Source organism: Wickerhamiella sorbophila (assembly GCF_002251995.1).
Source record: "Wickerhamiella sorbophila strain DS02 chromosome Unknown contig3, whole genome shotgun sequence".
NCBI lineage: Eukaryota > Fungi > Ascomycota > Dipodascomycetes > Dipodascales > Trichomonascaceae > Wickerhamiella > Wickerhamiella sorbophila.
In genome coordinates this window covers 2,312,244-2,340,084 of record NW_020194004.1, presented here as the reverse complement: position 1 = coordinate 2,340,084, position 27,841 = coordinate 2,312,244, and the positions used below count along the sequence as shown (strand labels likewise).

Here is a 27,841-nt window from a genome sequence, read left to right as displayed (position 1 = left end):
TAAACCAAGGGAAATTAGAAGCATAAATAAAGACTCACACGCTCGCTCGAAGTTTTATCAATGCTACTATCATTGGTACACGTCATGCAGGACGAACTCAATATACCTGCTTAATGGCCTACAGACAGTTTTTGTACTAGCACTTAGACCTGCAGTACTCATGTTCGATTTCAACTCCGTGTACAGCTACCATAGTTCACTGATTCTCTGTGTAGCAAAGGTGTTCGGCTGTCCAAGAATGATGAGAGTGGAGAGCTCTTTCCAGATCCGCTATAGTCCGAAATATCATTCCCAATCACGATTGTTACTGGGACCGGGTGTTTTGTGAGATTCTTTCGCTGTAAATACTTGATTTGGTTTGCTGTCGTAAGACTCCGTGCTGCGTCCACGGAAGAGCAGATGTGCATGCTTCTAGCAGTTTAAAGAGCGCATTGAGCATTTAAAAGATGTACAACAAAGAAAAAGTTAGATGGTGATTTGATCTAAGGTTTAATCAAATAGAGTCTAAATGTTGTGACAGTGAAAACTCAAAAAAAAGTTTTGAAACTCGGCAACGGGGAATTGAACCCCGGTCTCCCGCGTGCAGTTTGACAGGCGGAAATTCTAGCCACTAAACTATTGCCGACTTATAGACATGAACCAGGAAAAGCAAGGAATCTTATATGAGAGTTTTGATTTAGCAAGAAACGTAGCCACACACACGACTCAGGTCGCCGATTTTTTGAGATGTCTGTTATCGTATAGAACAATGCCTTTTGAAATAAGGTCGGCAACGGGGAATGAAAGGCCTAGTCTCCCGCATGCAGTTTGACAGGCGGAAATTCTAGCCACCAAACTATTGCCGAAACATTCGTTCGAAATATCGAACATATTCGAAGTTTCACTTCAAGCTCCTTCCCCACCGTTCGAATGAACCCACCAGGTTTTGGAGGCGTAATATGACATGGCGTATTCTTCAAAAGATATCTTCGGAATATATGTTTATATAAAGACTCACGAAATATTGTCGTTGAAGATGATCACCTTGATCGAATTGGAAGAAGGGTTGCTCGCGATTTCAAACGCTTCAACACCCTTTTCAAGTGGGAGTCTATGAGTAACAAGGCCCTGAATATCAATGAGCTTGTTCTCTAGAAGACGAATAGCAGTAGGCCAAGTGTTGGCATACCTAAACAGGCCTCTGATCGTGATTTCGTTGACGCTGGCGTGCATAAATGGAAGATTGATGTGATCTTTGCCTACACCAATGATCTCACAAACGCCTTTAAATTGAAGCGAATAAATTGAAGCTGCAATACTTTGCTCAAATCCAGTGCACTCAAGGGCGACCTTCATTTTGACGCCATTGGCAGCAGCAATAATTTTCTTCGCCGTTAGCTGAGGATCATCATTTGGCTCCACTTTAACCGTGCGGATATTCGGAACAAGCCTTGATGCCATTTCGAGACGATGTTGGTTGATGTCGGTGATAACAAGAGGAGCAGCACCAGCAGCACGCGCCAAAATAGCACATACTATTCCAATGGGCCCAGCACCACAAACCACGACCGAATCACCAAGTTCAAGTTCTGCTTGTCTGATACCAGCTAAACCGACAGAAATTGGCTCGAGCAATGCACCCTCCTCATACGAAATTCTGTCGCTGATCTTGTGACACAATCGGGCCGGGTGGACAACCAATCGCCTCAATAGACCCTGAAAAGGAGGGGTAGACTTGAATTCTACCTGTTCGCATCCATTGTAGTGACCATGGAGGCACTGATCGCAAGTTAAGCACTGCTTGCCGGGTTCAATTGCTACACGGTCCCCTACGGCCAAGTTTTTCACTGCGGAACCCACTTTCAAAACATCTGCAGAAGACTCGTGCCCCAAAATGTGTTCATCTCGCACCACCATTGTATCTCCGACGCGGCCTTCTTTCCAGAAATGCACGTCAGAACCACAAATTCCAGTAGCCCGGACGCGCAGGAGCACTTCAGATGGTTTGAGTTCAACTTCGGCATTAGCAGGTTCGCAAGGACCGACGTAAAGTTCTTGTTTGGGGTTGGTAAATACTCCGATGTTTGACATTGGTTGAGTGTCGATAATTGTTTTTCCGAACTCTCGCTTATTCTGCCCCAACAGAGAATGGGCTTACTAACGAAGAAGTGCAGATACGGGTACTGATCGGCTTGCATACGTACCTCAAAACTGCTCTCAGCTGGTTCGGTCGATTTGATTTGGAACATTCTTGACCACTCTTTTTCGATTTCAACGTTAAAAAGCGCACATGTTTGCATACAAAACTGCCGTGCCATTTACATGTAAATCGTTCTCCGTAGCACTCTCTCTGGATGGCCAGGTAGGCATTTCGGGAGGTGCTCTTGATTTCACGCCCCTTGCAGTCCGGTGGTGTTTGGATTTCATTCTAACCACCAACGGAAAAACTGCTCATTTCGAAATAATAGAGAATCTTCTTCAATCGTTTGTGGAATCCACTTTCATGCAGTCAGCGGAAACACATATGGAAATGTACTCCCAGACCTCAACAGGATTCACCGTGACATTTGCGCCTGGAAAGATAGACAGCTCACCAGACTATTGTCGAAGATACCTTAAAACAGTTAAAGTTTGTTTGAAATTCATTCATGCAGATCAAGCCATCGAGCCTCTCTTTGATCAAATGACACAGCTCGCGGATTACGCTATGGTATGCTTCTTCAATGAGCTTAAAGAGCTTGTACCTGCAATTTTCACCAAGGGATATGAGAAGGTGACCGAAATAGAGCACACGTTTAACTCTCTTGCCTCTGCAATAGCCTTAGATTCCACTCTAGGGTTGCGGCGAGCTGCAGAAGTGTGTCACCTAAACCCCGAGAATGAAAAATGCGCCTTGTGGGATGACAGCTCTGAAAGACTATTTTTTATGCCAATCAGGTACGTTTCGCATGTTCATTCAGTTATTCCAGACGAATTGGCCGACATCGATTGTGTCCACACCAGCATCTTTTGGGATGAGATCAGTGATGTTACCTAATTACATAATTTTTTTTCCCAGAGTTTTTCAGTTGATTTGCCCATGACGTTTGAAAATTTAGGAGTATCGCCATGGCTTTGTGAGGCCCTACATGCCATGGCCATCCATAAACCATCTGCCATTCAGCAAGCTTGTATTCCCTCTGTTTTAAAGGGCCACGACGTGATTGGTGGAGCCAAGACTGGGTCTGGCAAAACGATCGCATTTGCTGCGCCGATGCTCACAGAGTGGTCACGGGATCCATTCGGGATTTGCGGCCTTATCTTAACGCCTACCAGAGAACTTGCTATTCAAATTGCAGAACAGTTTTCAGCTCTAGGTTCTGGTATGAACATTAGGGTCTCTGTTATCGTCGGAGGTGTAGATATGGTGAAGCAGTGTCTAGAATTGCAACGCAGGCCACACTTTGTTGTTGCTACCCCAGGACGGTTGGCTGATCACATTATGTCAAGTGGAGAAGATACAATTGGCGGTCTTCGGCGCATCAAGTATCTGGTGCTTGATGAGGCAGATCGTCTCTTGAGTTCTTCACTTTCAGACGATCTGGCAAGATGTATGGCGGTTTTGCCAGACCCAATAAAACGTCAAACACTTCTTTTCACTGCCACAATTACAGACGCTGTTCGAGGCCTCAAAGAAGCACCCACCAAACCAGGAAAGCTTCCCGTGGTGTCGCACGAGGTGGCTCTTGATAGCATGGCTGTTCCTGAAAAGCTCGAGCAGTACTATATTTTGTGCCCAACCTATGTCAAGCTGGCATATCTCTATGGACTCCTGGAGCAAGAGGGCAACGCCAAGAAGACCGCGATAATTTTTGTCAACCGCACGCAAACGGCTGAACACATTCGGCGCACCTTACAATTAATGGATGTGAAAACAACCTCGCTTCATTCTCAGATGCCTCAGTCTGAGCGTCTCAATGCACTGGGTCGCTTCCGTGCTGCGGCTGCTCGTGTTCTGGTCGCTACAGACGTGGCATCTCGTGGTCTAGACATCCCTACTGTGCAAATGGTTGTGAATTTTGATATTCCAGCTGATCCCGATGATTACATTCACCGAGTGGGCCGTACGGCTCGTGCTGGCCGATCGGGCGAATCTATCTCATTGGTGGGTGAGCGGGACGTTGAGCGTATCGAGGCCATAGAAGCACGAACTGCTACGAAAATGGCCCAATATGAGAACATCAGTGACAAACTAGTAATTGATAAAGCGCTGAAGAAGGTGAGCATAGCCAAGCGTCAGGCCATTCTCGAAATGGATAAGGATAAGTTCGGCGAGCGCCGCAAAATCCAGAAGAAAAAAGCCAGAAATAGCTCATAGTTTAACAAATATTTATTCTCTACATGCGCTTCTTTTGACGGGTAATATGAGCACGCAAAACTTTCTGTTTGTCACGCAAACTCTTACGGGCTTTACCCTGAACGTCACGTTTGTGTATCATCATGATAAAGTTCTTCTTGCGAGCCTTCTGTTTGTTTGTTGTTGAGTGCTCCTTCTCTTGATGCTTTTTCTTGCGAGAGCCGAATTCACGGCCCTCACGGCCCTCATGAACCTGAGCCAATCTCTCCTCCTTGCTCTGCTTGTATTTATTGGCGCCAGTCAGCTTAATTGAATCCACAACCTCCTCGTTGGTTTGACCCATGGCTTTACGAATTCCGGCTTCGGTCTTGAGCTCGTTCAATTTGGCGAAATCTGCGGGAGTCAGAATCTCTGTCGCAGCAAGGCTGGTGAAATCAGTGGCAGCGGCCTTGGTTTCTGTATTGGTCTCTAACTTTTCGTCATCGCTGTCGCTAACATTGTACTCCTGGTCATCTTCGATAGTTACCCATTCACCATCATCACTATCATCGCCCTCATCAACGTCCTCATCAACGTCCCAACCATCATTTTCAAGCCCATTATCAGCATTAGCTTGCTTCCATTCTTCCAGCAGTTGAAGACCTTCAAATCCTGCAGATTGAGTTTCACCGAACTTGAGTTGTCTCGTCTCTCCAGCGCGGAGGGCAATTGTAGCAGCTTTACCCCTTTCCTTCGAAGGCAGCATTGAAGGATCAATATCCCTGAACAACTGGATCAAGCTACGGGCAGCCATCATGACCGGCTTAGATTTGGAACCGCGATATGCCACGAGATCGTGAAGGAGCGGTTCATCGATTGCCAAAGGCGCGCGGGCCACAATTTCTCTAATTGTGTTAAGGCCAGCGGCAGCTACTTCAGCAGCCATACCGTCACTCACAAACTCATCGGCAATTTTGCGAACCATAGGGCTGATCACATCTGGCGGAACAAGATCGTGAGAAGCCTGAGCAGCCGCGGCCATGAACTGTGTGACATCACGCTGTTTGGGGGTGAGATATTTTAGGAAAAAAGAGTAGAGGCCCAAAATAGTGAGTTTGTGAGTACCGGTAAGCCGTGATATGAGATTGCAGCAATCGATTTTTTGATCAAGACTGAGCTTGATTCCACCAGCACCACTCTTGCTGGAGAGGTGTGCTGCAAAGAGTTTATCAGCGAATCCCTGGGGATCACGCAGTAAATGAATCGCAGAGAAATTCAAGTGTGTCGCATCCTTTCCGGGGCCATGAACCTTGCGCTTTACCTGCTTGGCGATCGCCTCAAGCTTTTTGCTTCTCTTTCCGGATTTTTTGTTGACATTTAACTTGTGACGGAGAGCTTCCATATCCAATCCATCATCGCTTTCACCATCATCATTCATAGCCTGTTCACGCTCTTTGTCTGCACCCAAAAAGAAACAAATAGCCGACGCTGCAACTTTAGTGTCAGGATGAATAGCTGCCTGGCTCATGATTTCCACTGTTCTCGAGTCATCCCAAATACCTCGCCTCCAGAGCTCACGAATGATTTTGGGGGCCCACAGGCCATTACTCTCTGCGCTCTCTAAAAGCGAGAAAAGAAGGGCCTGCATCATTTTGTTGATCTTTTGGTTCTTGGCAGATTGGTTCACTGTTTTCAGCATCTGGATCAAGGACCTGTACACCTGTGTTCTGAGCTGTTTCGACTCGGTCGTAACAAGTATCGGGAACAGTGTTTTAACAAAGTCTTCACTCGAAATAATGTCTTTGTTCCGCAGCATACAGATGCAGTGGACAATCTTGTCGGCTAGATCTGGATGCAAGCCATCGTGGTGCTCTGCAATCAAACTCAGAAGCTCTTTTGGGAACTCGGCTGTCAAGTTCTGATAGCAGCTGCACATGTGGGTGATGAATCCTATCAGTTCGCTCAATTTTTCGTGACCCTGAGCCGCTCGTGGATTTTGGTAGAAAATCTCCCTCAACGAAACATAGTGCTGGTACTGGAGCTTGAATTCCTCGCTATATGACGATGGGTCTCGCCTAATAAGGTTCTGTAAAAGGGCAATGTTGGTGGGCAGCACCGCAGCTCTCTTCCGTTTAGGCATGATGAAGGAAAAAAAAAATTATGTAAGTGAAATGTATGATGGATGAACCTGCAGACAGATACATAATAAATAAGATTATTCTGCTTTAGCAAACAGCTTTTTGAGGGCAGCCTGGTTGATTTTCTTGGACGGGGCTTTCTCTCGGAGCATGTTTGCAGCGGCGGCCTCCGCGGAGGCTGCTGAGCCGGGCTCTTGTTTCGGGCGACGGCGTCTCTTGCGAGGAGCTTTGGTTTCGCCAGAGGCAATATCTGCTTCGCGCCGCAGACGTTTGCGTTCTTGCTCCAATAAATATTCACGATTAATTGATACCCAGACCTGGGATTTCTGTTCGATTTCTGTTTCGTTCAGTAGCACCGACTCGATCTCGTCATCGTCGATATCCGACAAGCTTTCTTCGTCGGGGGCTGCTGCGCGGGCTTGAGCTTCGGCCTGGGCACGCATTTTCTTCGCCTGAACCTCGTCCTCGAGTCTCTGTGATTGTCGCTGTCTGAAGCTTTTCAAAAACTGCTCAACGCGGCCCTTAGAGTAGAAATCGGGTCTGACTGGTACCGAGGCAGGCTCCAATGGTGCCTCGACAGCGGCCATCACGGCTTCTGTACCAGCACTAACAGCCTCGTCAAATGCTCTCTCGGCTTCTTGTTCCGCGTCGCTATCTTCACTATCGTCTTCGCTTTCTGAATCATCTATAGCTGATGATTTCCGCTTGGGGTGTGGCTGAGCAGCAATATCTTCTACTGCCTTTTGTAGTCCCGGCGTGTCGAGCAATGAGTTGACTTCTTGAGTCAATTGGAGAGTTTGGCCGTCCTGCTTGTCGAGCTCTTGGGCTATTGCAACCAGTTCCGGGTTTAAATAAGGGTCCTCCTCAGGCTCAACTCCCTGGGCTCTGAGTTCGTTGTCCTGAGACAGTTTGTCTAGGAGTTTCTTCTCTAGTTCTCGATGCCGCGTGAACGACGGAGGATCAGCGGCACTTTCAACGTCAACGTTCCTGAAATCGTAGATGGTCAGTGTACCTGCAGCTGTGGACTTGAATTCATCAAGACGCCGTTGGAGGGTTTCCTCGGCGACTTTTGCGACAGAAACGATCTCTGCTTTGGATCGACGGAAATTGTTCATACGTGCGGCCAACAAAATACAAGCTGCAGCTACACCGGCAGGCCGTCGACCGTTCTGGAGCCAGTCTTTGCCCATACGGGCCACCAAACGCTTTGCGTCCTCGACAACGCGGCGGCTTCCTTCACTACCAAACTGGAGCTTGGACACAAACCTCTGAATATACACCGTGGGATCAACAATGGGCAGTTGGTCAATGTTCTGATTGCGAACCAACTGCAGGTATGTAGCACCGATATGAAACACATTCACGTGAATGAGCTCTGCAAAGTCCATCAGCATGTGATCGGTTTTCGCCATGCGGCATGATAAATAGAGACAGGCGGAAAGCACATGTTGCGATTTTCGGCCCTTGACGAAATTGTTCGACAGGGCGGCAAGAAAGTATCGCATTCCGGCCTCAATAATGTGATCGGCCATGCCCAAGCGGTGGCCAATCCGCTCCATGCGATGGCGTGCTTTGAAGATTGTCTGTTGCCGGCTCTCGCCCTGGACACCGTACAAACTAGCCGACAACACACCAGTTTGGTCGTGTGAGACGTACTGGCCAGTGACGATCGCCTTACCGCTGGAGGTCTCGCTGAAAGAGACCTCGGAAACGATGCGGCTCTCCTCCGCCACGGAACCGCAGTTTCGACATACCAGTTCTCCTGTTTGGTGGTCCTTGTCAAAATCGTTCGAGTGGCAGTTTTTACAGGTAGTTATTGCCGCCATCGCGAACTGAGAATGAAGTGGAAAGGAGCGCTCGCCCAAAACCCTTTCTCGTATGAGTAAGCCGGCACGCTCTGGCTCTCCTCCACAGCATACCTCATTACGATGTCAGATCGCAGCGAAGCGGAGGGTCTGCGGCAAAATAGCCCGGATTGGCGGGATTACCGATCACTGACGGTAGCGCAGCAACAGGACGTGCGTGCGTCGCAGCGGACGTTTGATGCAGCATACATTCGCACTGCGTTCTCCGAACTGACGTTTGGACTGATCATCCTGCGGCTGTTCAGCAAAGAATTCCTGCCCGTCGGCACGGTTTACACAATCCAGTCTCTCTGCATGATCGTGCTGGCCCTGCACCAGCGATGGCAGTACAAGGTGCTCTTCCTGAGAGACATCGACGGCGACTTCGTGACGTCTGGCCAAATTGTTCTCATCTCCGGGCTGCTGGCAATTGCCGCCGATACTGTGCTCCTGGTCATCATAGCCCGCATGCCACAGAAACAATAACTTATGTATCTATTTATAAAAGTCGAACTTGTCCTTCTCAGAGCCCGTTTTGACCTGCGAGCTGTAGGCCTCCTCCAAGTCCTGCTGGAGAATGACATAGCGGTTTTTGCGAACGGCACGAAGACCAGCTTCCTGCATGATTGCAGCAATGATGGCTCCGCTTAGCGGGTCGTTGCGCATGATCAGGGAGTCCAGGTCTGCTTCTGGCGCCAGTGACATTTTAGAGGCAATGGTGGTGAAGATCAGCCGCCGCTCGCGACGGTCCCGCAGCGAGGGGAACTCGATTTTGCGATCCAGACGACCGGGCCGCATGAGCGCAGGGTCCAGTGTGTCGGCACGGTTGGTGGCCATAATGACTTTCACGTTAGACGACTGGTCGAATCCGTCCATTTGGTTCAGCAGCTCCAGCAAAATGCGCTGGACTTCCCGGTCGGCACCGGTTTGGGCATCGAAACGCTTTGTGGCGATCGCGTCGATTTCGTCGATAAAAATAATACTGGGAGCGTTTTCGCGGGCCAGCCGAAACACGTCGCGCACCATACGGGGACCTTCACCCAGATACTTTTGCACAAACTCGGATCCGACCACTCGGATGAACGAGGCGGTCGTGGCGTTGGCCACGGCTTTGACAAGCATGGTCTTGCCGGTACCTGGGGGACCATACAGTAGAACGCCACGAGGCGGGTCGATACCAATCTGCTTGTACAGATCGAACTCTGTGAGCGGCAATTCCACCGCCTCTCGAATCTCCTGCTTCTGCATGTCGAGTCCACCTACGTCGGCGTAGCTGACATCCGGCTTCTCGTCGGCGCCTAGCATGGCGATAGACGAGTCGGCCTCGGGCGGCAAAATATCCACGAGCGCATTCGAGTGCCGGTGAAGAGCCACTGACGTCGAGGGCTTGAGCAGCTCCCGGTCTAGAGTGGACAGAATGCGTACTGCATAATTGCTTCCAGTTGTGCTTGAAACGATACCTGTGTTTTGGTCAATAACCTCTAGAAACTGGCCAATAACCAGTGGAACCGACTGAATCCGCTTAACCTCCTCTTGGGCCCGCAGAAGCTCTCGCTTCAGGTGGCGCTGCTCATCCTTAATGTAGTCTTCCTGCAGAACAAGCAACTCGTACTCCCGCTCAAGCGTCTTGAGCTTGGTGTATACATCTTTTTCAAACTCAGCGGGCGCTTCGCCCTTCTGTGCTACCTCCATTTCCGCAATCACTCTGATTTCGTTGGCCTTTTGAGGATTTGCTTGCCAGGTTGGATGGTTAGGTAATGGCCTCCGAGTGGTCAAATTATCTGAAGCGCGCTGTCGCCACGGTGGAGCGTCGCCTCGATGAGGCTCTTGAGATGCCTCCAAGTTCGGGTAATACCGAGAACCCCGAGAAAGCCGACGAAACTCACATTGAGTCGACAGGCGAAGCAGGGAGTGGATCTAGCGACGAGGCTGAACCTGGTCCACCCGCCCTCGAACCGGGCCCTCCGCTGACATTTCCTGACTTGAGTGGGGCTGTTTCGGCTGTACAAAAGCTCGCACTCGATATAAGCGAGGCTGGCGACGAGAATCTCAAGGACACAAGCCTGAACGCGCTAGATCTTTGTGAGGCGGCTGGCCGCGAATACGATGCATTTATTGAGGACCTCAATGCGAAAATTTCGGCTCTTTTGAGTAAAATCAAGTACCTGAGCCACTCAAGAGTTCAAAAATTAAGCAGTTCCAAAGAAGCAGCTGCAGCACGCGAGTCGCAAATAGCCTCTCTCATTGAAGAGGGCCAACGGTTGGCCCAGCAGGAATTAAAGTTGAACATGGTAATCAAAAAGTTGCGATCAGCAGAGAAACATACGCCCCAGGTGGTTGTAAAACCTCAGATGGAGGTTAATACGGCGGAATTGGAAAAGGCATTAAGTGACTTGGAAATCGAGCGCACTCGAGCTACATCACTACAGGAATCGTTTGAGAAAGAGCTTGCAGGTGAGAAATCAAACGTAGATGCACTTCGTAAACAGATCTTCGACCAATCCGCTTTAATTGAACATTACCGATCACTTGCCGAAGCCTCTTCTCAAGACCAACACGTTCGCGATCTACAACGGCGTCTAGACACCGCACAAGCTCACCATGCAGCAGCAACAGACAATTGGAATAATATTGAGGCAGGCCTATTGAGTCGCATTGCTGAGCTTGAAGCCAAAGCTAGTGATGATGAAAAGCAGCGAACCGGTACGCAGCAAAAGCTGCAAGCCACTCAAAAAAGCCTTTTCGAGGCACGGGACGCGGCAAGTGCAAGTGCAGCCGCAGCCGAAGCGGCCCAAACAGAAGCCAAGAGGGCATTCCGGCAAGTTGAGGAGCTCAAAGAACAGATCGAAAAGCTCGAGTCTGTCACCAAATCTCAATCAGCAGAGCTTAATGCTGCGCGTCAAGAGGCTGAACACACATCTGAAAGCTTTTCTCAGGCTCGCGTTGAATGGGAGCAGAGAGAAGCTGATCTTGTAGCGGCTGCAACACCCACACCATTAACTGGACGTAACGATTCATTTTTCGGATCAGAAGTGTCTTTGCCTTCGTTGCATCCGTTGGACGCGTGTACTCCTACGCCGCGATCTCCCATTGAAAGCCGTCGTGATAGCTTAGCCTCGGACTTTGATCATTCAATGTTCATGTCAAATGCTTCGTCAATCAACATGCGGTCTGAAAGCTCCCACATGCTTGGCAAACTGAACATGACTGTTCGCCGGCTCGAAACAGAACTGACCAGCACAAAACAAGCATTGGAATTGGCCAACGCCGAAAAGACTGACGCCTACAACGAGCTTCTGGGAGCCATCAATGCGAGCGAAGAGCTAGAGGAAATGCGCAAGGAATCAGAGTCCCACAAGACAAAAATTGCCGAGCTCGAGGCCAAAATTGACAGTCTTCTTGTCCGGTTGGGCGAGAAATCAGAACGGGTTTCAGAACTTGAAGCCGATGTACAGGATCTTAAGGAAGCGTATCGTGAACAGATCGAAGCCTTGCTGAGATAGTTAGCGTGGCTATCTAAATATGATTAATTTAAATGTTTCCTTGTGCGCGAGCGTGCTCGGTGTGGACATCGATGTCTGCAGCCTCCCACGGGTAAGCGATCCACTCATCGGCGGTGGTGCGGGCGGCAAAGTAGCGACCAGTGGCCATCATCTCCTCAGGGAGCTCAGCCTTCTTGGGCTTATCCTTGTTGTGGAGCACGAAAACGGAGATGGTGGTCTTTTCGCTGTCGCGGCCAAGCTTTTTGGCAAGATCGTCCAAGTCCTTGGCGAGCTCCTTGACGGCATAGTGGAGAGTGGTACGGGTGTCGTCAACCTCGTCGACAATGAGCAGATTTTTGCCAATCAAGTCGACCTTGTGCTCATTGAGCGAGGAGAAATCGAGCCACTGCGTGCGAATGACCTCCTTACCGATCTTCTCCTCATACTCGGCGTTTCCAAGATCCTCATACAAAGACAGACCAATCGCCTGGATGGGAATGTTCTTGTGGCCCTTCTCTTTGAGGAACGTGCGCAAAATACGGGCAGGGATGAAACCTCCACCGCCAATGGCAATGATAACCTCAGGGTTAAATTGCCTCAGATTGTCAGCAGCCTCCTGACAGAGTTTGTGAACACACTCGTAAGAGATATAGATCTTAGAATCCGACATCGACGACCAACCAGATGAAAATTAAATAAAAAAAAAAAAGAAATTTTCCGTAAGCTGATGGGACAAAAAAAAAGAATCACCGCACCAACCCCTGCCCTGAGACATCGTGGGCACATCTCTGACATGTGAAGGAGAAACGTATATCGGCTTATATGTATACATGACACTACTCATCCTCGCTATCCTCTTCATCATTACCGTCTTCGTCATCTTCGTCCTCAAATCCAGCTTCTTCTTCGTCGTCTAATTCCATTTGCATCTCGACATCTTCGTCTTCTTCGATCTGCTCGTCTTCATCGTCCTCGCCGGCCTCGTCAAAGTCTTCCTCACCATTGACAATGAATGCATCCTCAGTGTAAACTGCCTCAGCAATGTCTTCGGTGTCGTCTTCGATCTCACGGCTGCTTTCGAGGATTTCACCGCGAACGTCCAGCTGAGCGCTCAAGAGCTCCAGCCGGCCCTGGAGCGCAAGAAGGCGGGGTAGGATGGCAACTCGCGTGGCCAATGTAGAGTGCAATGACGCCAGCGTCTTCAGCAAGTTCGGGACAGTGACAAGGTACCCACCGTGTACAACAATGACCCATTTTATCCAAACAGTGAGCTGGGCGGACCGGTGCTGAACGCGGGCCATTTTCTCAGCCAACCGCTCGAGCAATTTGGCTGCAAGCGACGGCTCGAGTTTGATAATCGAGGTTTTGATAGTTTTTTCATCACGTTCACTCAAGCAGGTTTCCAGCAACTGCTTATCACCGGCAACCAGTGCCTGATTTAGCAAAGCGGCAAACGAGCCCGGAGTGGAGAGCTTCATTTTACCAGCGCCTCCGTTTTGGCTGAACTCGCCGTCTTTGTGGGCCTCGTCTTCAGCGTCGCTGTCTTCGAGCAGCTGCTGGCGTTTAACCTCCAACGCTTCAAGGCGGTCAGCGAGGGTTTCACCGCCCTCCTCATCACTATCCTCATCATCAAGATCAGCAACATGATGGCCGCTTGAAATGGTAGCTGTACTTTCTTTGTAGGCAGGAACGGCAGCTGCGTCAACGCCATTGACCAAGTGCTCAGACGCACGAGGAGCAGCAAAGTCTTTGACGAGTTCAACCGTCTCGTCAATAATTTGCCCATCTTTTTTCCATTGAACGCGAGCAAATATGGGAACAGCTCCCTGTTCGGACCACGAAAGGACAAGGAAGTCGTCCAAGAAAAACACACGCTGAACATTGACCTGATCGCCGTTCGGACGCTTGACGACAATGCTGGCGGTGGGTTTAGCGTACTGAGGTTTTGCACGCCGGCGGCTAGAAGAGTTTGATCCGGGTTGCTCTGCGGACTTGAACGGCTCGGAAAAAAGCAATACAGTACCATCATCCGTGGCAACGGCTAGACCAGAATCGTCGCTAGAAACAGCTGCAAATGTAGCATTAGAGGGTCCGGAAAGTAAGTTTAGAGGGTGTCCATTGTTCTCAGCAGATACAGAGTAAGACTGGATCAGGCGGTCTTGTTCGGCAATAGCCAAAAAACGATCGCCGGCAGCCCCCACGACTAATTGACGTACAGGCGAGGCGAAGCCAGCAAAAGAAGCCGAGGGCGATGTGATTTCACTGGTGGACAAGTGAGGCTGGGTATTTGCCAACAAAAGGCCATTATCCGGGAGCGCAGCCACGGCGGTCAGGTCGGGCAGCTCTGATTTTGTATGTGCAACAGACTCACGAGCGACATTCCACTCAGCAATAGTACCATCTGCATGCAGGGCATACAATTTGTCATTTTGAGCGCTCAAGGCAACCACAGCAGGAGAAGGAGCAGTGCCAAGAGTCTTGAGAACCTGATTCGAAGACGGGCTATAGACCAGGATGGTGCCTGTGGAGGTACCCACCGCGATCTGGGCGCCGCCAGTCTGATCAGCCGCCTTTGCACGCTTGCGGGAAGGAGGCTTCTGCTTTTCTGCTCCGGCGATCCAGACCAAACAGGTAATTTTCACGCCCTTCGCACATGCGTACTCGACAGAAGGAGTGTCGGCAGATTGCACAGGGGTAACTCGGATGCGATGAGCATCGAGGGCTTGATATGCACTGGCAAAACTGTTGCCTTCGGCGTCGAACTGCGCCGAGATAAAAGGCAGCGAGTTCATCTGTGCACAACAATAAATATCAAGTTGGGTAAAGAGGGAAAAAAAAACTGCCCTCTCGCTTACATCATTTTTCTCTGGCTCTGGGTTTTCACAGGGTTTTCACCAAATTTTTTTTTTCCCTATCAGCCTTTGGGAGTGGGCACAAGGGTCGCTCGGAGGGGGCCACAAGGGTAAGGGTATACGTTAACTTAAGAGAGTATAAAACCCAAAGGGCAACCCCATTGCCGGGAAAGAGAGGGTTTTGATTTTTTGCGAAAAACGCGTAGTTTAAGATGTCTGAACTTAATCCTGAGGATTTGAGCCTCCCAAAGGCCACGGTGCAGAAGATTGTGAGCGAGATTTTGCCGCCCGACCTGGTTTTCTCAAGAGAAAGCCGCGACGCACTGATTGAATGTTGCGTCATGTTCATCATGATCTTGTCCAACGAGTCGAACGATATGGCGGAAAAAGAGTCGAAAAAGACCATTGCCTGCGAGCATGTCATAAAAGCTCTCGAAGAGCTCGATTTCCGTGATTACATCGAGCCCATCCAGCAAACCATCGCGGCGCACAAGGAGTCTCTCAAAGTGCGTGAGCGCAAAGTCGGCAAGCTCGACCAGTCTGGAAAATCCGAGGAAGAATTGCTGCGTGAACAGGAGCTTCTTTTCGCCAGCTCCCGCCAACGCATGCTCAGCGCGGGCTCTGTGCCCAAAGTCGACGAGTCCTCGGCAGAGTCCCCGGCCGTGTCAGATCCCTCGGTGAAGGTCGAAACCTCCACCGAATGAACCGCATCTGCTCTTTTATTTTTTGTGCTTGCTCCGGCAATTAATTATTTTCCACTCTGGACGAATCTGTATGTATGTATCAAACCCCTTAAATGTCTCTTGTTAATTTATCTAGTGCTACCCCTGCAAAAGAGCAGCCTCGATCACGCCGCGCTGCTGCTCTGGAATTGTAGCCAGAAGCTGCTGATAGCGGGCAAACTGTTCAGGTTTTTGCGAGAGCTGGTTAATTTGTTCCTTCAGAACAACAGAGGGGTTCATCGACTCGAGCGGTGAAATCGTGTAGACGTCTTCGTCAAAGTCACCAGAGTCGTAGTAATGGAACTTCGAGTTGAGGAAATCCGTGAGTTCCTCAGAGTTCCCGGCACTGAGAGTAGGGCCGTTGTCCATCGATCCAACTGTGGTGTCTTCAGTGGTGTCGACAGCGTTGTCGTCTTCGTCTTCGTCTTCCTCATCCTGATAGAAATCGGCGTCGGCCCACTGATCGTCAATGTCGCCAAAGTCATGTTCATCTGCTGCCTTGGCCAGCTCCTCGTGGCGAGCGATAGCCTCGGGGAGAGCATTGAGGACATGAGCCAGTGCATCTACCAGCTGGGGAAGCAGCTGTTGCACGCCGGTCGGAAGTTCAGAATCCTGAAGCTGTAAAAGTGCCAAAAGCACAAGTAGCTCGAGCTTCAGGTCATCAAGCCGATCAAAGTGAATCATAGACTGTGTCCATAATGCAAAGAATGGATCAGTCAACGATTTGGACTCCAATACCTGGAAAGTCAGACCGGCATGGTTCACTAATGCACCGAGAACCAGACCGATCAAATTGACAGTATATCTTTTCATTTTCGGCAACGATGCCTTTTCTAATACCATACGATCCAGCGTGTGCACAAGCAATGGCTCCAAGAATTGATGCATAGCGCCAGAATGAAGTAACTCCGGGGTCTCCAAGAGGCGAATACCTAGTTTCAAGGTCAGTGTGAGTTCGTCAACCGGAATCTTGTAGTCATTGGATTTATCAACCAAGCCGGATACCAGCTCAACTAGCAGCCCGAGGTCCTGAGGCGATTGAGCGAGATGCCCAGCTCCAAAGGCAACGTAGTTTTCCAACAGCGGCATAGCATCCTCAATGTAGCTATACTGGACCTGTTTTTGGGCTTCTAGGGCTAAGGGGAAAAGCTGCCATTGTTCGGGACTAACCGTTTTCCGAGTGAACAAGGTGTTCTCATGCAAATAGTAAGTTTCAGTGTAAAAGTCGGTCAAGTGGTGACGATAAACAGCATCGAAAATGGGTAGCACCACCTGCTCGAGTTCTTGGATCAACTCAGGGTGATGCTCTAAGGAGGACTCCAAACCAGTCAGCGTTTTCAACATACCAACGCCAGCTGTCGTCTTGTCTTCTGCAATCAGGCTAAACTTGTTGGGGTCCTGCATATTATACTCGTGCAATTCGCTGGCAAGAGACAAGAACTGATCGCGGAGTTGTTGAGCCATCTGGACGGCAAATGGAGTGATTTGTTCAGGATACATATCGACGAATTCGTCCATAACGGCCATCAATGAATCAAGATCAATTTTTTTGCTTAGATTCAATAGGTGCTGGACGATTTGCGCAATGTTGCCCCCTAAAGCGGCCCTCACATCAGGATGGTCTGACAGAGCCTGCAGAGTGAGAGATGCTTCGACCTGAAGAGGGAGGTTCTCGTCATAAAAGCACTGCAAAGTTGCGTTGTAAATAGCCTGTAACGTGTACCTGTTCTTGAAGTGCACATTGGCGACCGCGTTAATCAATTGACAGGCCCGAGCTCTCAAAATAGGATGCACCGCCGAGTTCGCAAGATCTGGGAGCACATACTCCTCAAGGAAGGCCTCGATCTGATCTTGACAGGGACTATTCTTCATCATAATTGCCGGAGCCATAGTTTGTAAGATTCGCAGAGCTCCAACTTTTTGTGCTGCGATCGCCACCTCCATGGGTTCCTCGGCAAGATCAGTAAGTCTTTTGTGGAGAAACAAAAGCACAAACCCCAGAGCGGTCTGTTTGCCCTTGCGAACAAGTGTACTAAGGAAATTTGTGGCAGCGACATCGACAGTTACCGTCTCAGGGTAAACCTCGATACACTTGTGAACAAACTCGACCGGATCGTCTTCAAAAAGCTCCAAATCATCCATATTGGGGCAGAGCAGAGGATAAATGACATGGGTGACCATACCGTGAAAATGGGGCTCGAGTTGCTTCCAGGCAGATTTATGGTCCACAGAAGCTTCCAAGAACGCAATAATATTGTACAGTGTGCTATGAGGAATCCAGATCTCACCACGAATCCACGTTTGCAAGTGGTCCAAGTAAACATTGACAATTTCAGGGGTAAAAGTAGCCAAGTAGTGTTTACGGTAGTTCGTCAGATCCTTCACGCCGGAGCTCAGAGAAGTACTGCGAACAGAAAGATATTTTGTGTGTGTGCGAAGGATGTTGAACGAAGCCCACTTCTTTGCTTTAAGCCAAGGGTTTTGTTCGCGTTCAGACCAGGATTCGAGGGCCATAACCTCTGCAGATATAGGTTTTATAATGGTCTGCAAGAAGAGCGCTACTGTGCGTTGAGCAACCTCGGAGTTTTGGACAACTGGTGGCAGTTGACGCGCAGCAATCATTTTATAGATTTTCATCACATCATACATCATGAGACCGGCCATATGGCTAGATTCGCCAACAAGTCGCTCTCCAATAGAGAGAACTTGCGGGTAGATTTCCTCAGCTACAGCATCAAACTTGCTCAAAACCTCCTTAGAATTCCAGCGATAATGACGGCAAAGCTGTAAAAAGATCGACAAACCAGTGTACACGGCGTGAGCGTCCTGCTGATTGAGCAGTTCGCGAATGGAAGGCAGAAGCTCGAGCCAATCATCGGGGTAGTCATGGTTTACGATGGTGAGAATGACAGGAACAAGGATCTGACGGATCTGGGGAGATGCTTGGGCGATAGCTGGAACTATGCGGGTTCTAAACTCAGGCTTATCAAGATCAGGAATCGGTGAGACCTCGAGCTGGCGCGCGCGATCGGGCGACCAGCCACGTTGGATTCGGTTCTTGAGGTACACGCTTGCGGCGACCTTGATTCCGGTCTGTATATCTGGTTCCAGCACGATGCTGAGACAACTACCAAGGAATCCTGCTTGCGATTCGGCTTGGCCCAGCGCACGCTCTGCCTGCTGGCGCGTTTGCTCAGCCGGATCTAAGGTCGCAGCGAACAGCTCTAAAATAGCTTGTGCGTCCATGGTGGAAAGAGCTGGTCGGTAAAAAAGGATTGGAGGATTAGCAAGTCCCTTGGGGAATGAAATTACGTGAAAGACCTGAGACGCTTGGGCTTTCGACTCTGGGGAAGGTGGTTTTTAAAATAAGGCTGATAAAAACGTTAACAACGTGGCATCGTGAACAAGGACAGTGTTTAGGTCCGAAAGCTAGATCGGCTAAACGTTAATTTAAAGATAGCAAACGCATACACACAGCATCAACAATTGGCTGCTAATACAGCACGTGCATGCAGGACACCTAGCTTGCTCTCTGCTCAATCGAGGGGTACGGCGTATTTACTTGGCGGCAGAACAATGATCACCTCAAAACAGCCCCGGTCAACACTTGGTTGAGTCTCAGGACCTCGAGAAAAACCACAGATATATTCAGTTGATTTTCAAGTCACGTGAGCGGCATTCGCTCACTCAACCCCACGCCCTTACCCCGCAATTTGCGGACCAGTAAGCATCGAGCTAATTACAGGCATTCTTTCTCCAATACCATGCTAGTCACAATAGAAGAGCTAGCAAAGCACAATTCCAAAGAGGATTTATGGTTATCTGTCGACGGAAAAGTGTACAATTGCACTCAATTCCAGAACAGGCATCCTGCGGGCGCGGCGATCCTCCTCAAAGTCGCCGGAACCGACGCTACCCAGCAATTCCTCAAGTTTCACCCCACACGAGTTTTGCACATGTTGAGCGACTCCGATCACGTAGGCTCGCTTTTGCCTGAACTGACAATGGAAGAAGTTTCAAAGCACAATACGCCAAAAGATTTATGGGTTGTTGTTGATGGCCAGGTCTACGACTGCACCGCTTTCCAGGCCCGGCACCCCGGTGGCTCCAAGATCTTGCAGAAGGTTGCTGGCACTGATGCCACCAAACAGTTCTTGAAGTTCCACCGTTATGGCGTTCTGAAGATGCTTCATGAGTCCGATAAGCTTGGTCCAGTGGTTCCCAAGCTAAGAGCCCGTCTGGCTTCCGCCCAAGAAGGAATCCCGCTGTCCGAGGTCGCAAAGCACAACACCAAGGATGATCTGTGGGTCGCCGTTGACGGCCAAGTTTACAATTTGACAGAGTTCCAGAAACGCCATCCCGGTGGTGCCCCCATTCTTCAGAAAGTTGCCGGTACAGATGCCACTAAACAGTTTTTGAAGTTCCACCCCACAGATGTTATCCGCATGCTCAAAAATGTTGAGAAACTGGGCCCATTGCTGGCTTCCGATATTCCAGAAGACACAGAGGCCCCCACAGAGAGCGAAAAGCAGCTTCAAAAGTTCGAAAAGGCCAAGCCTCCGTTGGGTGAAATGCTCAACTTGTTCGACTTTGAGCTGGTGGCTTCCAAGACCCTTGAACGCACCGCCTGGTACTATTATTCGAGTGCCGCAGATGATGAAATTACCATGCGTGAGAACCATCGTGCATACCAGCGCATTTTCTTCCGTCCTCGTGTGCTGGTGAACGTCAGCAAAGTCGATACTACAGCCAAGTTCTTTGGCCGCAAGTCCACCCTCCCTATTTACATCACCGCTACTGCATTGGCCCGCTTGGGACACCCTGATGGAGAGATTGTGTTGACTCGTGCTGCTGCCAAGGAGGGTATTCCGCAAATGCTTTCCACCCTGGCTTCGTGCTCTGTTGATGAGGTTTGTGACGCAAAGACCCCCGAGCAGGATATCTGGTTACAGGTTTATGTCAATGCCGACCGCCAAGTCACTCGTGAGTTCATTCAGAATGCTGAAAAGCGTGGTGTTTGTGGGTTCTTTGTAACCGTCGACGCTCCTCAGCTCGGCCGCCGAGAGAAGGATATGCGTGGCAAGTACGACGAGGACCTTGCTGACGTTCAAGGCGACGAAGACGAAGATGCTGATCGTTCTCAAGGTGCGGCCAGAGCCATTTCTTCGTTCATCGACCCGGCTCTCAGCTGGAAGGACATTCCTTTCCTTCGCAAGTGCACCAAGAAGCCGCTCGTGATCAAGGGTGTCCAGCGGTGGGAAGACGTCCTGAAAGCAGCAAAGGCCGGCTTTGATGGCGCTGTTATCTCCAACCACGGTGGTCGTCAGCTCGAGTTTGCTCCTCCTCCCGTCGAAATTCTGGCCGAGAGCATGTACCACCTACGCAAGGCCGGTCTGCACCGCAAGTTCGAGGTCTACGTCGACGGCGGAATTAGACGCGGTACGGACGTGATGAAGGCCCTGTGCTTGGGTGCGCGCGGTGTGGGTATCGGACGTCCCTTCCTGTACGCGATGTCGACCTACGGCGAAGAGGGAGTTCGACGCGCCATCCAGCTGCTTAACGACGAGATCATTATGAACATGCGTCTATTGGGCGTCCGTAGCCTCGACGAACTCGGCCCCTCACTGCTCGACGTGCGCTCCAGAGCTCCAGTCGCTCGCGACTACACCTACGAGGCGGTCTACGAGAAGCTGGTGATGCCAGAGTTCAAGCTTTAATAATTAGGAAAAGTAAGAAAGAACATGAGAAATCTAGCTAATGATGCAGCAAGAATTGGTCTTCTTTGCTTGCTTGTAAAACATTCGCGACGTCGAACTGAGGGCCTCCGACTTGTCCACCAGCGTGTCGAGCTTCTCGCCGCGCTGGAGCACGGACTCAATGGTTCTGTGGAGCACGATCTTGGTCTCGTCGAGCTCCTGCTGGACCCTCAGAATCGAGTCGGCCTGGTGGGGGTCCTGATAGCTGCGGAGGTATTCATCCAGCTGCGGGAACGCGGTTGCCGGAGTCGCCGCTGTCAAACTCGCCCACTGCGCCTTGGGGTGGGCAGCGAGGTACTCATCCAGCACTTTGTTGAGCAGAGCAAATGCGACCCGCACAGGGTACTCTTTGTCGGAAATAACCACGCCAGCAAGGCCCTCGCTGCGCGCATACACATGGCCCACGTTACTGCCCTCCTCGATACTCTGGCGCTGTCCTGCAGGGGTGCGGGTCGCAATCGTGCTGCTGAAAAACTTGGTGAACTCGCGCACACTCGGTCGTTGGAAAATCGAAAACGACGACAGGTCCTCCGCACTGGCCAGCTCTAGGCCCTTGCCGTCAGTTCGAAGCACGCCAATATAGTAAAGCTTCATGACAAATCGCTTCTTCCCTGCTGCCGTAATCAAATCTCCACAGTAAACACCACTGGGCCTCGAGTTTCCACAGTGACCCAGTCGGCTACTATATAGTTTGAAGTGCTAACCTGGGTGGTAAAACTCGTTTCCCAGTCTGTAACGTCATATATCAGTCCTTTAGTTGTTATGTGTGCCGAGCCCATGATGGGTGCAATGCCGACGGCCTTCTTGACGAGGTCTCGAGGGGTCAGCACCCGAGCCGCTTCGGCAATGAGAAATGTCATATTCTGAGCGCTATGCAGAAGGAGCCGGACCCCCAGTTCCTGCTGCACCCGCGACAGACACATAATTGAGTGCATTGAGTGGTCCACACGGCCTCCCAGCGCGCCGAATGCCAAAAACTGCTTGGTGCCGGGCCATCGCTCGACGGACTCTTGCATGGCCTTGCCAAAATCAGTGGCGTACTGGCTCGGCTTTTCGATCACGGGCACGCCCATGCCCTCATACAACTTTCGCGTTGTGTCTGTGATAGAATCAAGATCTCCGATGATAAAATCCGGCCGCAACGTCGGATCTACATCGTACAGCGTATTGGCTGCCCCGTCCAGAACCGCTCTATGGTCGCATGCATCCCACGCCTGTCTGAACCTTTGTTGGTCCACAATCGGCTGATTCACAATGATTAGCACCGTATTGGCCATCTTTTGACCCCCCAACCAGCTCACTGCGTCTATTTCCTCCATATCTGCTGAGCTTACAAACCTCGCAGCTCTTGTAATCCCGTTCACCCGAACTTTCCAACGGTTTTTTTTCTCGCTTGGACTAGATTAAGCCTACAAAAATGTTCAGACTTGCTGCACGCACCGCAACACGATCGGTTCGTCTCTACTCTACGGCGCCCCCAAAACGCTCGCCGCTCAAATTCGCCACTTTTGCTATGGTTGGTGGGTTGCTGGTGGGCGGCGCTTTGGCAATGGGTGCAGACGCCGCTGAGCCCAAACTCTTAGACGCCAAGGCCGCTGAGACTGGCGACGTCCAGCTGCTCACCGAGGAGGATTTCGAGCCGGAACCCCAAGGTGCTTACAACCCGGAGACTGGCGAGATCAACTGGGACTGCCCTTGTCTTGGTGGTATGGCCCATGGTCCTTGTGGCGAGGAGTTCAAAAAGGCCTTTAGCTGTTTTGTTTATTCGACTGCCGAGCCTAAGGGCATGGAGTGTATCGAGGCCTTCCAGGGTATGCAGGACTGCTTCCGTCAACACCCTGACGTCTACGCCGAGCAGTTGGCCGACGAGTCCGAGCCTTCTGTCGTTGAAAACGTAGACAAGGCCGGCCTCGCTCTTGAGGAGAAGGCTGCTGAAGTCTCTGAGAAAGTTGCCACAAAGGTGACCGAGGTCAAGGACCAGATCCAGACCAAGATTGAAGACGTGGGGGCGAAAATCGAGGCCCAGCCCATCACCAAAAAGGTAAAGGAGGCCACTGCCCAGGCCGTGTCCAAGATCACTCCTGATGCCAAGTCTGAAACCTGGAGCGCAGACTCAGATACTCAAGAGTTCAAGGAAAAGCTGCACAACAGCACCAAGAAGAGTGAGGACAAGCTCGAGAACATTGCTCACGATCTTGCTGAGGAGACTGAAAAGCTCAAGGAAAAGTTCAGCCATCGTACCCACGAGGCCGAGCATCACTTTTCCGGTGAAGGCCCCTCCGAGACCGATGAGGCTGCCAGACAAACCGGCAGTTTCAGAGAAAAGCTGGGTCACCGTCTTGATGAGACTGCCGACCAGCTTCGTCACCTCGGCGGTAAATAGTGTATATAGAACGTGACGGTACCATTTCCAAACTGCCTTGAACGTTACTTCGACTGCTAAACTATGGACGGTAGTTTGGTGATTGAGATGGGCATGAACCTCCCATTCTTTTTATAATAAAATACATCGTCTTCAAACCGGCATTCGATGCTCTTTTGACCGCGTAGTATTTGATATATTGCCTCGACGCCGTCTTTTCGTGCCAGCACTGCTCCAATCCGTTCACATTCGTATTCAACAACATCCTTGAACGTAGAGACAACATGATGTGGTTCGTCTTGTTCTGCAACGCTTGATCCGTCGAAAACCAGGTTTAGCGCATCCAGAACCTCTGTGGCATTCTCCAGTTCGAGTCCATCGGCCCATTTCGAGTACTCATTGGGCAAAGAACCATCCCGGTCTTTTGCAAGCTGGATCAAACGCTGGCCTTGCCAAAGCATGCGCTTTGTGGCAAACTCAGGGCCGTACACTTTGCGCCAAATCTCCGTCCCATCAAACTGATCGTCAAGGGCGTCGATAGCACTAGCAAGCTCATCGTTTAGCTCTCTCCAGCGTTTTAAAACATCGTACCTTGCTGCTTCATGATGAGGGGTCAATTCGCGACGAAGAATTGCTGAACATTCAGTGGCTGCAACTTGTTCAGCTCGTGCATCTACTGGCCACCATTCGTCAATATACTGTACAACGTCTTGCTGGGGCACTGTCTGGGCAACAATAAGCTCAATTTCAGCCAACAGCCATGAGAACTCGGGCATCTTGGTCTCAATACGTATGGTCAATTCCAGCAGCCACCGGCTTGTAGCATCTGACCACTCAAGGCATTTACGCTTTACTTCTGGGATCCAAATGGCTTTCAGCATCTTTTTAACCGAGTCTGAATCACTCAGGAACCTCAATTCATAAATATCCTCTAAACTGGCCCCTCTCCTTAATCTTTCGCTTTGAACAACAATGGCCAGGTCTTCAATAGGCATGCTAGACCAGTACTGCCCATACCTTGCGTAAATATCCTCTAGATCAATGTCCCCTATATCCTTTTGCAGCTCCTTTTTGACGGCTTTGCAGGCCTGGATCTTTTGAACGATTAGCTCGAGCTCTCGGGTTTCAGAATCGCTAGTCTCATCTTCAGCAACTTCAAACGCCTCTTGAATGGGAATAATGCCTACTCCTAAACCTTGTTTACCTTCTCTCCCGATAGTTTCAACAATATCACGCCGGCCATCTTCCTTAGCACCAAGGCCCCGACCAGGCACAAATCCCATTTGCTGGAGTAACCGCGCGCCTATGCCGTACTCAGAGTACTCTCCATTATCCTGAGGCTGTAAAACCTGCACATCGTCAATTGAAATATCCTCAACCTCAGACTCACTAGAGTCCGAGGCTAAGATCACACCGTCCATCCTGACAAATGCTGGGGGAACGGTACAAGTACCGCAATGAGATTCAGCAAATGATGTTTGTGTCCGGGGCTACTACTGATCCACCCACAGCTACGTTGAGCTTAGTTGAGGACATTGTTCGAGCCCAGGTTGTGGAATTAGTGTCGCAGGGCATGGCTCTGGCGCGCAAGCGGGGAGTAAGAGCCATTAACGTTGAGGATGTGATGTTTCTTTTACGGCACGACGTCGCAAAAGTAAAGAGACTGGCAAATTACCTTTCCTGGAAAGATCTGCGCAAGAATGCTCGAGAACAGGATGGTAATAGCGGCGGTGGAGTCGATGGAACGGACCTCATAGAAGACGAGACAGAAGTTGCCGCTGGTGACGCGGTCAAGAAGTTCAATAAAACCAAAAAGGTTGGAATGCCATGGAAATTGCAAAACATGTTCTCTATTCCTGCCCCCGATGACGATGATGACGATAGTGACGACGAGGATAGCGAGGCTAATCGGGCCATCGCTGAGCGACTTCGAAACGCCGACTTGAGAACCCAAAATATGACAAAAGAAGAGTACGTTCACTGGAGCGAGTCTCGGCAAGCGAGTTTCACATTCCGGAAAGGCAAACGGTTCCGGGAATGGGCAGGCATCTCCCACCTAACTGAAACGCGTCTCCAAGACGATATTGTGGACATTCTAGGGTTTTTAACATTCGAAATTGTTGCTAATTTGACAGAGTTCGCTCTCAAGATCAAAGATTCGTCAGACCACCCTAATGACGAGCAAAAGCGGCCCTCGAAACAGGTGTACTTGTTTGACCGACCCAACAAGCAACAAACTCCACTGCTTCCTCGTCATATCCGTGAGGCCTGTGCCGCAATAGAGGCTCCGCAGCCAAGACAAACAGCTATGACCACTTACTATCGCAGCGGCATGAACTATGCGGCAAAGATCATCTAATTATAAAAGGGCAGTTCGTTAATAATTTATATGCAATCTGGAAATGAGTTTTGGCCCGGCCACCCCCATCTCAAAACTTGTTCACCATTTGAGAGATGCTGGCGACCGTCGAGTCCACGAGCGGCCCATGATCTGCGGCTTTGGCGGCCCGAGTTTGCTTCGGCAAGCATCTGGTTGCGAGCACGATCTGCTAACGCCATTCGGCGAGCATACGGCGCATAATCTGTAACCAATAGCTTGTCATTATGTGCATGCCACAGAGTGTCTCGTAGTTGACGTAGTGAGCGACGATGAATCTGGGGGAAGGGGTCCTCGATATATACGGGTGCGTCCAGGACTTCAACCCATCCCGGCTCGGGAATACCTTGAAGACCATCAGCAAACGGTTCGCGAAGTACTTTTTGTCGATGATGTGCGTCAAATAGTGACAGAATCTCAGTCACTTCGTCGGTGATAGGCGCAGAAGCTGCGAGGGCATGCGTTTCAGGCAGCTCAACTGGAGTATTCATGCTTATGACGCGGTCAAACCCAGGTTCTGTCAGAAGCCAATCACTGCTGGAAGGGCGTCCTCCAATTGCCATTTGACACCAAAACTGCAAATGGGTCAGGGACTTCCGAATGTCACCATTGTATCGAACGACTGTATGGGCGACCACCTCTTTGCTGAGGTGGTGCCCTTCACAAAACGCCACGAGCCAAGCATATTCAACACTTCGCACAGGATCTGGAGCGCCTACATACAAGTGTTCTGCGGTGTCCAGCACCGAATACGGCAGACGGTCCAGATCCTGGCAAGTGAGAACTATAGGGCGACGAGTCGTTTGTGCGACGCGGTCGAGTGTATTGAAAAGTGAAGCTTCTGACTCAAACAGCACATCCACGTCGTCAATAAGAATAATGCAGTCTTTCCTTTCGTTGTTATTGTGCACGGCTCGACTATGGCCAATACCATCAAGCAACGACAACACTTCCTTTCCGCCTCGCTTTTGTGACGAATTGATTTCAAATACAAACGCTCCTAGATCGCGAGCTGCTGCATAGACTGTAGCCGTTTTACCCATACCAGAAGGGCCATGCAACAAAAGGTAGCTGAGGCTCGCGTTTTCGTCGTCAATGAAGTCGGTCATTTCATTCGCTCTGCGAGGAACTATTGGGCCATTTTTTAGAAGCTTCATCTGTCTTTTGATCCACCGATACGCTAGCTTCCCTGCTCTGGAATTGATGCAGTGAGATACCGTTGTCGGGGCATATTTTGTGCACCACATCTGGGTTTCCCAATCCCCAAGATCAAATGGTTGCTGGATACCAGCTATAGACCTCATTTTCAAAAGTAGCGGGTCTTCTTCTGGTTTACCCGAAGACACAACCTGGCACGCTTCCTCAGAGGTCATCAGTGTTCGAGTAGGCAGCGGTCCAGAAATATAGGGTAATAACGAGGGTAGTTTAGGTCCATAGCGTGTAGCAGGGCCACTTGGGCCATGTACCTGTGGAACATGCCGGAGCTTTGCCCGTTTTCGACGTGGTAATGCGTCAACATGGTCGGATCGTTCGGGACGCGATTGGTACTTTGGCCAACAAGCGGGCTGGCTTGGCATTACAACATTTTTTAGCTCTTTTGAGAGCTCTGAAGGAGGCGGTGCTACTCGTTTTTGGAAAAATCCATGTACTTTAGGCTTTATGGCCTTCAGCCTGTCTGGGCGCGCTCGTATTGTGCACATAACACTCGGTCTAGGAGTCAATTCTCGGATTTCAAGAGTGTTTGAGTTATCCTCAGCGTCAGGACGCCTTTTTTGGGGAGCAAGAAAGCTATTGACCGGTATATTCGCGTCGTGTGGTTGTTCAGGAGTCGCCTGCGACATGTGCGGGCCAGAGGGGGTTTCTTCGAAATTGAGCGGCAGCGAAAGACTGTTACTCGTATCTTGGGTTATTTTATCCGCACAAACCGGCGGATCAGGCGGTTTGAGCCCCCATAAACTTAGAAGCGTCTTACCCATTTAACCCGCTTTAAATGACAAAGGCAGCAGGCATTGAC

At 50.2% G+C, this 27,841-nt stretch overlaps 19 protein-coding genes across 19 annotated transcripts; 8 read left to right on the top strand and 11 right to left on the bottom strand.

Moving 5' to 3' along the window:
- Positions 1-993: 993 nt before the first annotated feature.
- On the bottom strand, positions 994-2,070 carry B9G98_03239 (L-arabinitol 4-dehydrogenase; the record flags this gene model as incomplete). Its single annotated transcript, XM_024809796.1, has 1 exon — positions 994-2,070. The coding sequence occupies one exon, from the start codon at positions 2,068-2,070 to the stop codon at positions 994-996; it is 1,077 nt and encodes a 358-aa protein (XP_024665564.1).
- A 199-nt stretch (positions 2,071-2,269) lies between these two features.
- Positions 2,270-3,016, top strand: B9G98_03238 (hypothetical protein; the record flags this gene model as incomplete). Its single annotated transcript, XM_024809795.1, has 1 exon — positions 2,270-3,016. The coding sequence occupies one exon, from the start codon at positions 2,270-2,272 to the stop codon at positions 3,014-3,016; it is 747 nt and encodes a 248-aa protein (XP_024665563.1).
- A 42-nt stretch (positions 3,017-3,058) lies between these two features.
- Positions 3,059-4,336, top strand: B9G98_03237 (ATP-dependent RNA helicase DBP8; the record flags this gene model as incomplete). Its single annotated transcript, XM_024809794.1, has 1 exon — positions 3,059-4,336. One exon carries the CDS (start codon positions 3,059-3,061, stop codon positions 4,334-4,336), a length of 1,278 nt encoding a protein of 425 aa, XP_024665562.1.
- Positions 4,337-4,355: 19 nt separating this feature from the next.
- On the bottom strand, positions 4,356-6,434 carry B9G98_03236 (Protein SDA1; the record flags this gene model as incomplete). The annotated part of the gene is made up of 1 exon (XM_024809793.1): positions 4,356-6,434. The coding sequence occupies one exon, from the start codon at positions 6,432-6,434 to the stop codon at positions 4,356-4,358; it is 2,079 nt and encodes a 692-aa protein (XP_024665561.1).
- A 75-nt stretch (positions 6,435-6,509) lies between these two features.
- B9G98_03235 (Transcription factor IIIB subunit) lies at positions 6,510-8,258 on the bottom strand (the record flags this gene model as incomplete). The annotated part of the gene is made up of 1 exon (XM_024809792.1): positions 6,510-8,258. One exon carries the CDS (start codon positions 8,256-8,258, stop codon positions 6,510-6,512), a length of 1,749 nt encoding a protein of 582 aa, XP_024665560.1.
- A 102-nt stretch (positions 8,259-8,360) lies between these two features.
- B9G98_03234 (hypothetical protein) lies at positions 8,361-8,762 on the top strand (the record flags this gene model as incomplete). The annotated part of the gene is made up of 1 exon (XM_024809791.1): positions 8,361-8,762. The coding sequence occupies one exon, from the start codon at positions 8,361-8,363 to the stop codon at positions 8,760-8,762; it is 402 nt and encodes a 133-aa protein (XP_024665559.1).
- Positions 8,763-8,771: 9 nt separating this feature from the next.
- On the bottom strand, positions 8,772-9,968 carry B9G98_03233 (26S protease regulatory subunit 6B; the record flags this gene model as incomplete). Its single annotated transcript, XM_024809790.1, has 1 exon — positions 8,772-9,968. One exon carries the CDS (start codon positions 9,966-9,968, stop codon positions 8,772-8,774), a length of 1,197 nt encoding a protein of 398 aa, XP_024665558.1.
- A 65-nt stretch (positions 9,969-10,033) lies between these two features.
- Positions 10,034-11,779, top strand: B9G98_03232 (Protein SGM1; the record flags this gene model as incomplete). Its single annotated transcript, XM_024809789.1, has 1 exon — positions 10,034-11,779. The coding sequence occupies one exon, from the start codon at positions 10,034-10,036 to the stop codon at positions 11,777-11,779; it is 1,746 nt and encodes a 581-aa protein (XP_024665557.1).
- Positions 11,780-11,807: 28 nt separating this feature from the next.
- B9G98_03231 (Xanthine phosphoribosyltransferase 1) lies at positions 11,808-12,428 on the bottom strand (the record flags this gene model as incomplete). Its single annotated transcript, XM_024809788.1, has 1 exon — positions 11,808-12,428. The coding sequence occupies one exon, from the start codon at positions 12,426-12,428 to the stop codon at positions 11,808-11,810; it is 621 nt and encodes a 206-aa protein (XP_024665556.1).
- A 166-nt stretch (positions 12,429-12,594) lies between these two features.
- B9G98_03230 (U3 small nucleolar RNA-associated protein 5) lies at positions 12,595-14,550 on the bottom strand (the record flags this gene model as incomplete). Its single annotated transcript, XM_024809787.1, has 1 exon — positions 12,595-14,550. The coding sequence occupies one exon, from the start codon at positions 14,548-14,550 to the stop codon at positions 12,595-12,597; it is 1,956 nt and encodes a 651-aa protein (XP_024665555.1).
- Positions 14,551-14,822: 272 nt separating this feature from the next.
- B9G98_03229 (Negative cofactor 2 complex subunit beta) lies at positions 14,823-15,314 on the top strand (the record flags this gene model as incomplete). Its single annotated transcript, XM_024809786.1, has 1 exon — positions 14,823-15,314. The coding sequence occupies one exon, from the start codon at positions 14,823-14,825 to the stop codon at positions 15,312-15,314; it is 492 nt and encodes a 163-aa protein (XP_024665554.1).
- A 117-nt stretch (positions 15,315-15,431) lies between these two features.
- On the bottom strand, positions 15,432-18,578 carry B9G98_03228 (hypothetical protein; the record flags this gene model as incomplete). Its single annotated transcript, XM_024809785.1, has 1 exon — positions 15,432-18,578. The coding sequence occupies one exon, from the start codon at positions 18,576-18,578 to the stop codon at positions 15,432-15,434; it is 3,147 nt and encodes a 1,048-aa protein (XP_024665553.1).
- A 518-nt stretch (positions 18,579-19,096) lies between these two features.
- On the top strand, positions 19,097-21,049 carry B9G98_03227 (Cytochrome b2, mitochondrial; the record flags this gene model as incomplete). Its single annotated transcript, XM_024809784.1, has 1 exon — positions 19,097-21,049. One exon carries the CDS (start codon positions 19,097-19,099, stop codon positions 21,047-21,049), a length of 1,953 nt encoding a protein of 650 aa, XP_024665552.1.
- Positions 21,050-21,082: 33 nt separating this feature from the next.
- On the bottom strand, positions 21,083-21,682 carry B9G98_03226 (Synaptobrevin YKT6; the record flags this gene model as incomplete). The annotated part of the gene is made up of 1 exon (XM_024809783.1): positions 21,083-21,682. The coding sequence occupies one exon, from the start codon at positions 21,680-21,682 to the stop codon at positions 21,083-21,085; it is 600 nt and encodes a 199-aa protein (XP_024665551.1).
- Positions 21,683-21,711: 29 nt separating this feature from the next.
- On the bottom strand, positions 21,712-22,365 carry B9G98_03225 (Thiamine pyrophosphokinase; the record flags this gene model as incomplete). Its single annotated transcript, XM_024809782.1, has 1 exon — positions 21,712-22,365. The coding sequence occupies one exon, from the start codon at positions 22,363-22,365 to the stop codon at positions 21,712-21,714; it is 654 nt and encodes a 217-aa protein (XP_024665550.1).
- A 140-nt stretch (positions 22,366-22,505) lies between these two features.
- Positions 22,506-23,471, top strand: B9G98_03224 (Mitochondrial intermembrane space import and assembly protein 40; the record flags this gene model as incomplete). Its single annotated transcript, XM_024809781.1, has 1 exon — positions 22,506-23,471. One exon carries the CDS (start codon positions 22,506-22,508, stop codon positions 23,469-23,471), a length of 966 nt encoding a protein of 321 aa, XP_024665549.1.
- A 56-nt stretch (positions 23,472-23,527) lies between these two features.
- On the bottom strand, positions 23,528-24,871 carry B9G98_03223 (hypothetical protein; the record flags this gene model as incomplete). Its single annotated transcript, XM_024809780.1, has 1 exon — positions 23,528-24,871. The coding sequence occupies one exon, from the start codon at positions 24,869-24,871 to the stop codon at positions 23,528-23,530; it is 1,344 nt and encodes a 447-aa protein (XP_024665548.1).
- An 8-nt stretch (positions 24,872-24,879) lies between these two features.
- On the top strand, positions 24,880-25,809 carry B9G98_03222 (SAGA complex subunit spt3; the record flags this gene model as incomplete). The annotated part of the gene is made up of 1 exon (XM_024809779.1): positions 24,880-25,809. One exon carries the CDS (start codon positions 24,880-24,882, stop codon positions 25,807-25,809), a length of 930 nt encoding a protein of 309 aa, XP_024665547.1.
- A 26-nt stretch (positions 25,810-25,835) lies between these two features.
- B9G98_03221 (Telomere length regulation protein elg1) lies at positions 25,836-27,803 on the bottom strand (the record flags this gene model as incomplete). The annotated part of the gene is made up of 1 exon (XM_024809778.1): positions 25,836-27,803. The coding sequence occupies one exon, from the start codon at positions 27,801-27,803 to the stop codon at positions 25,836-25,838; it is 1,968 nt and encodes a 655-aa protein (XP_024665546.1).
- Between the last annotated feature and the right edge of the window lie 38 nt (positions 27,804-27,841).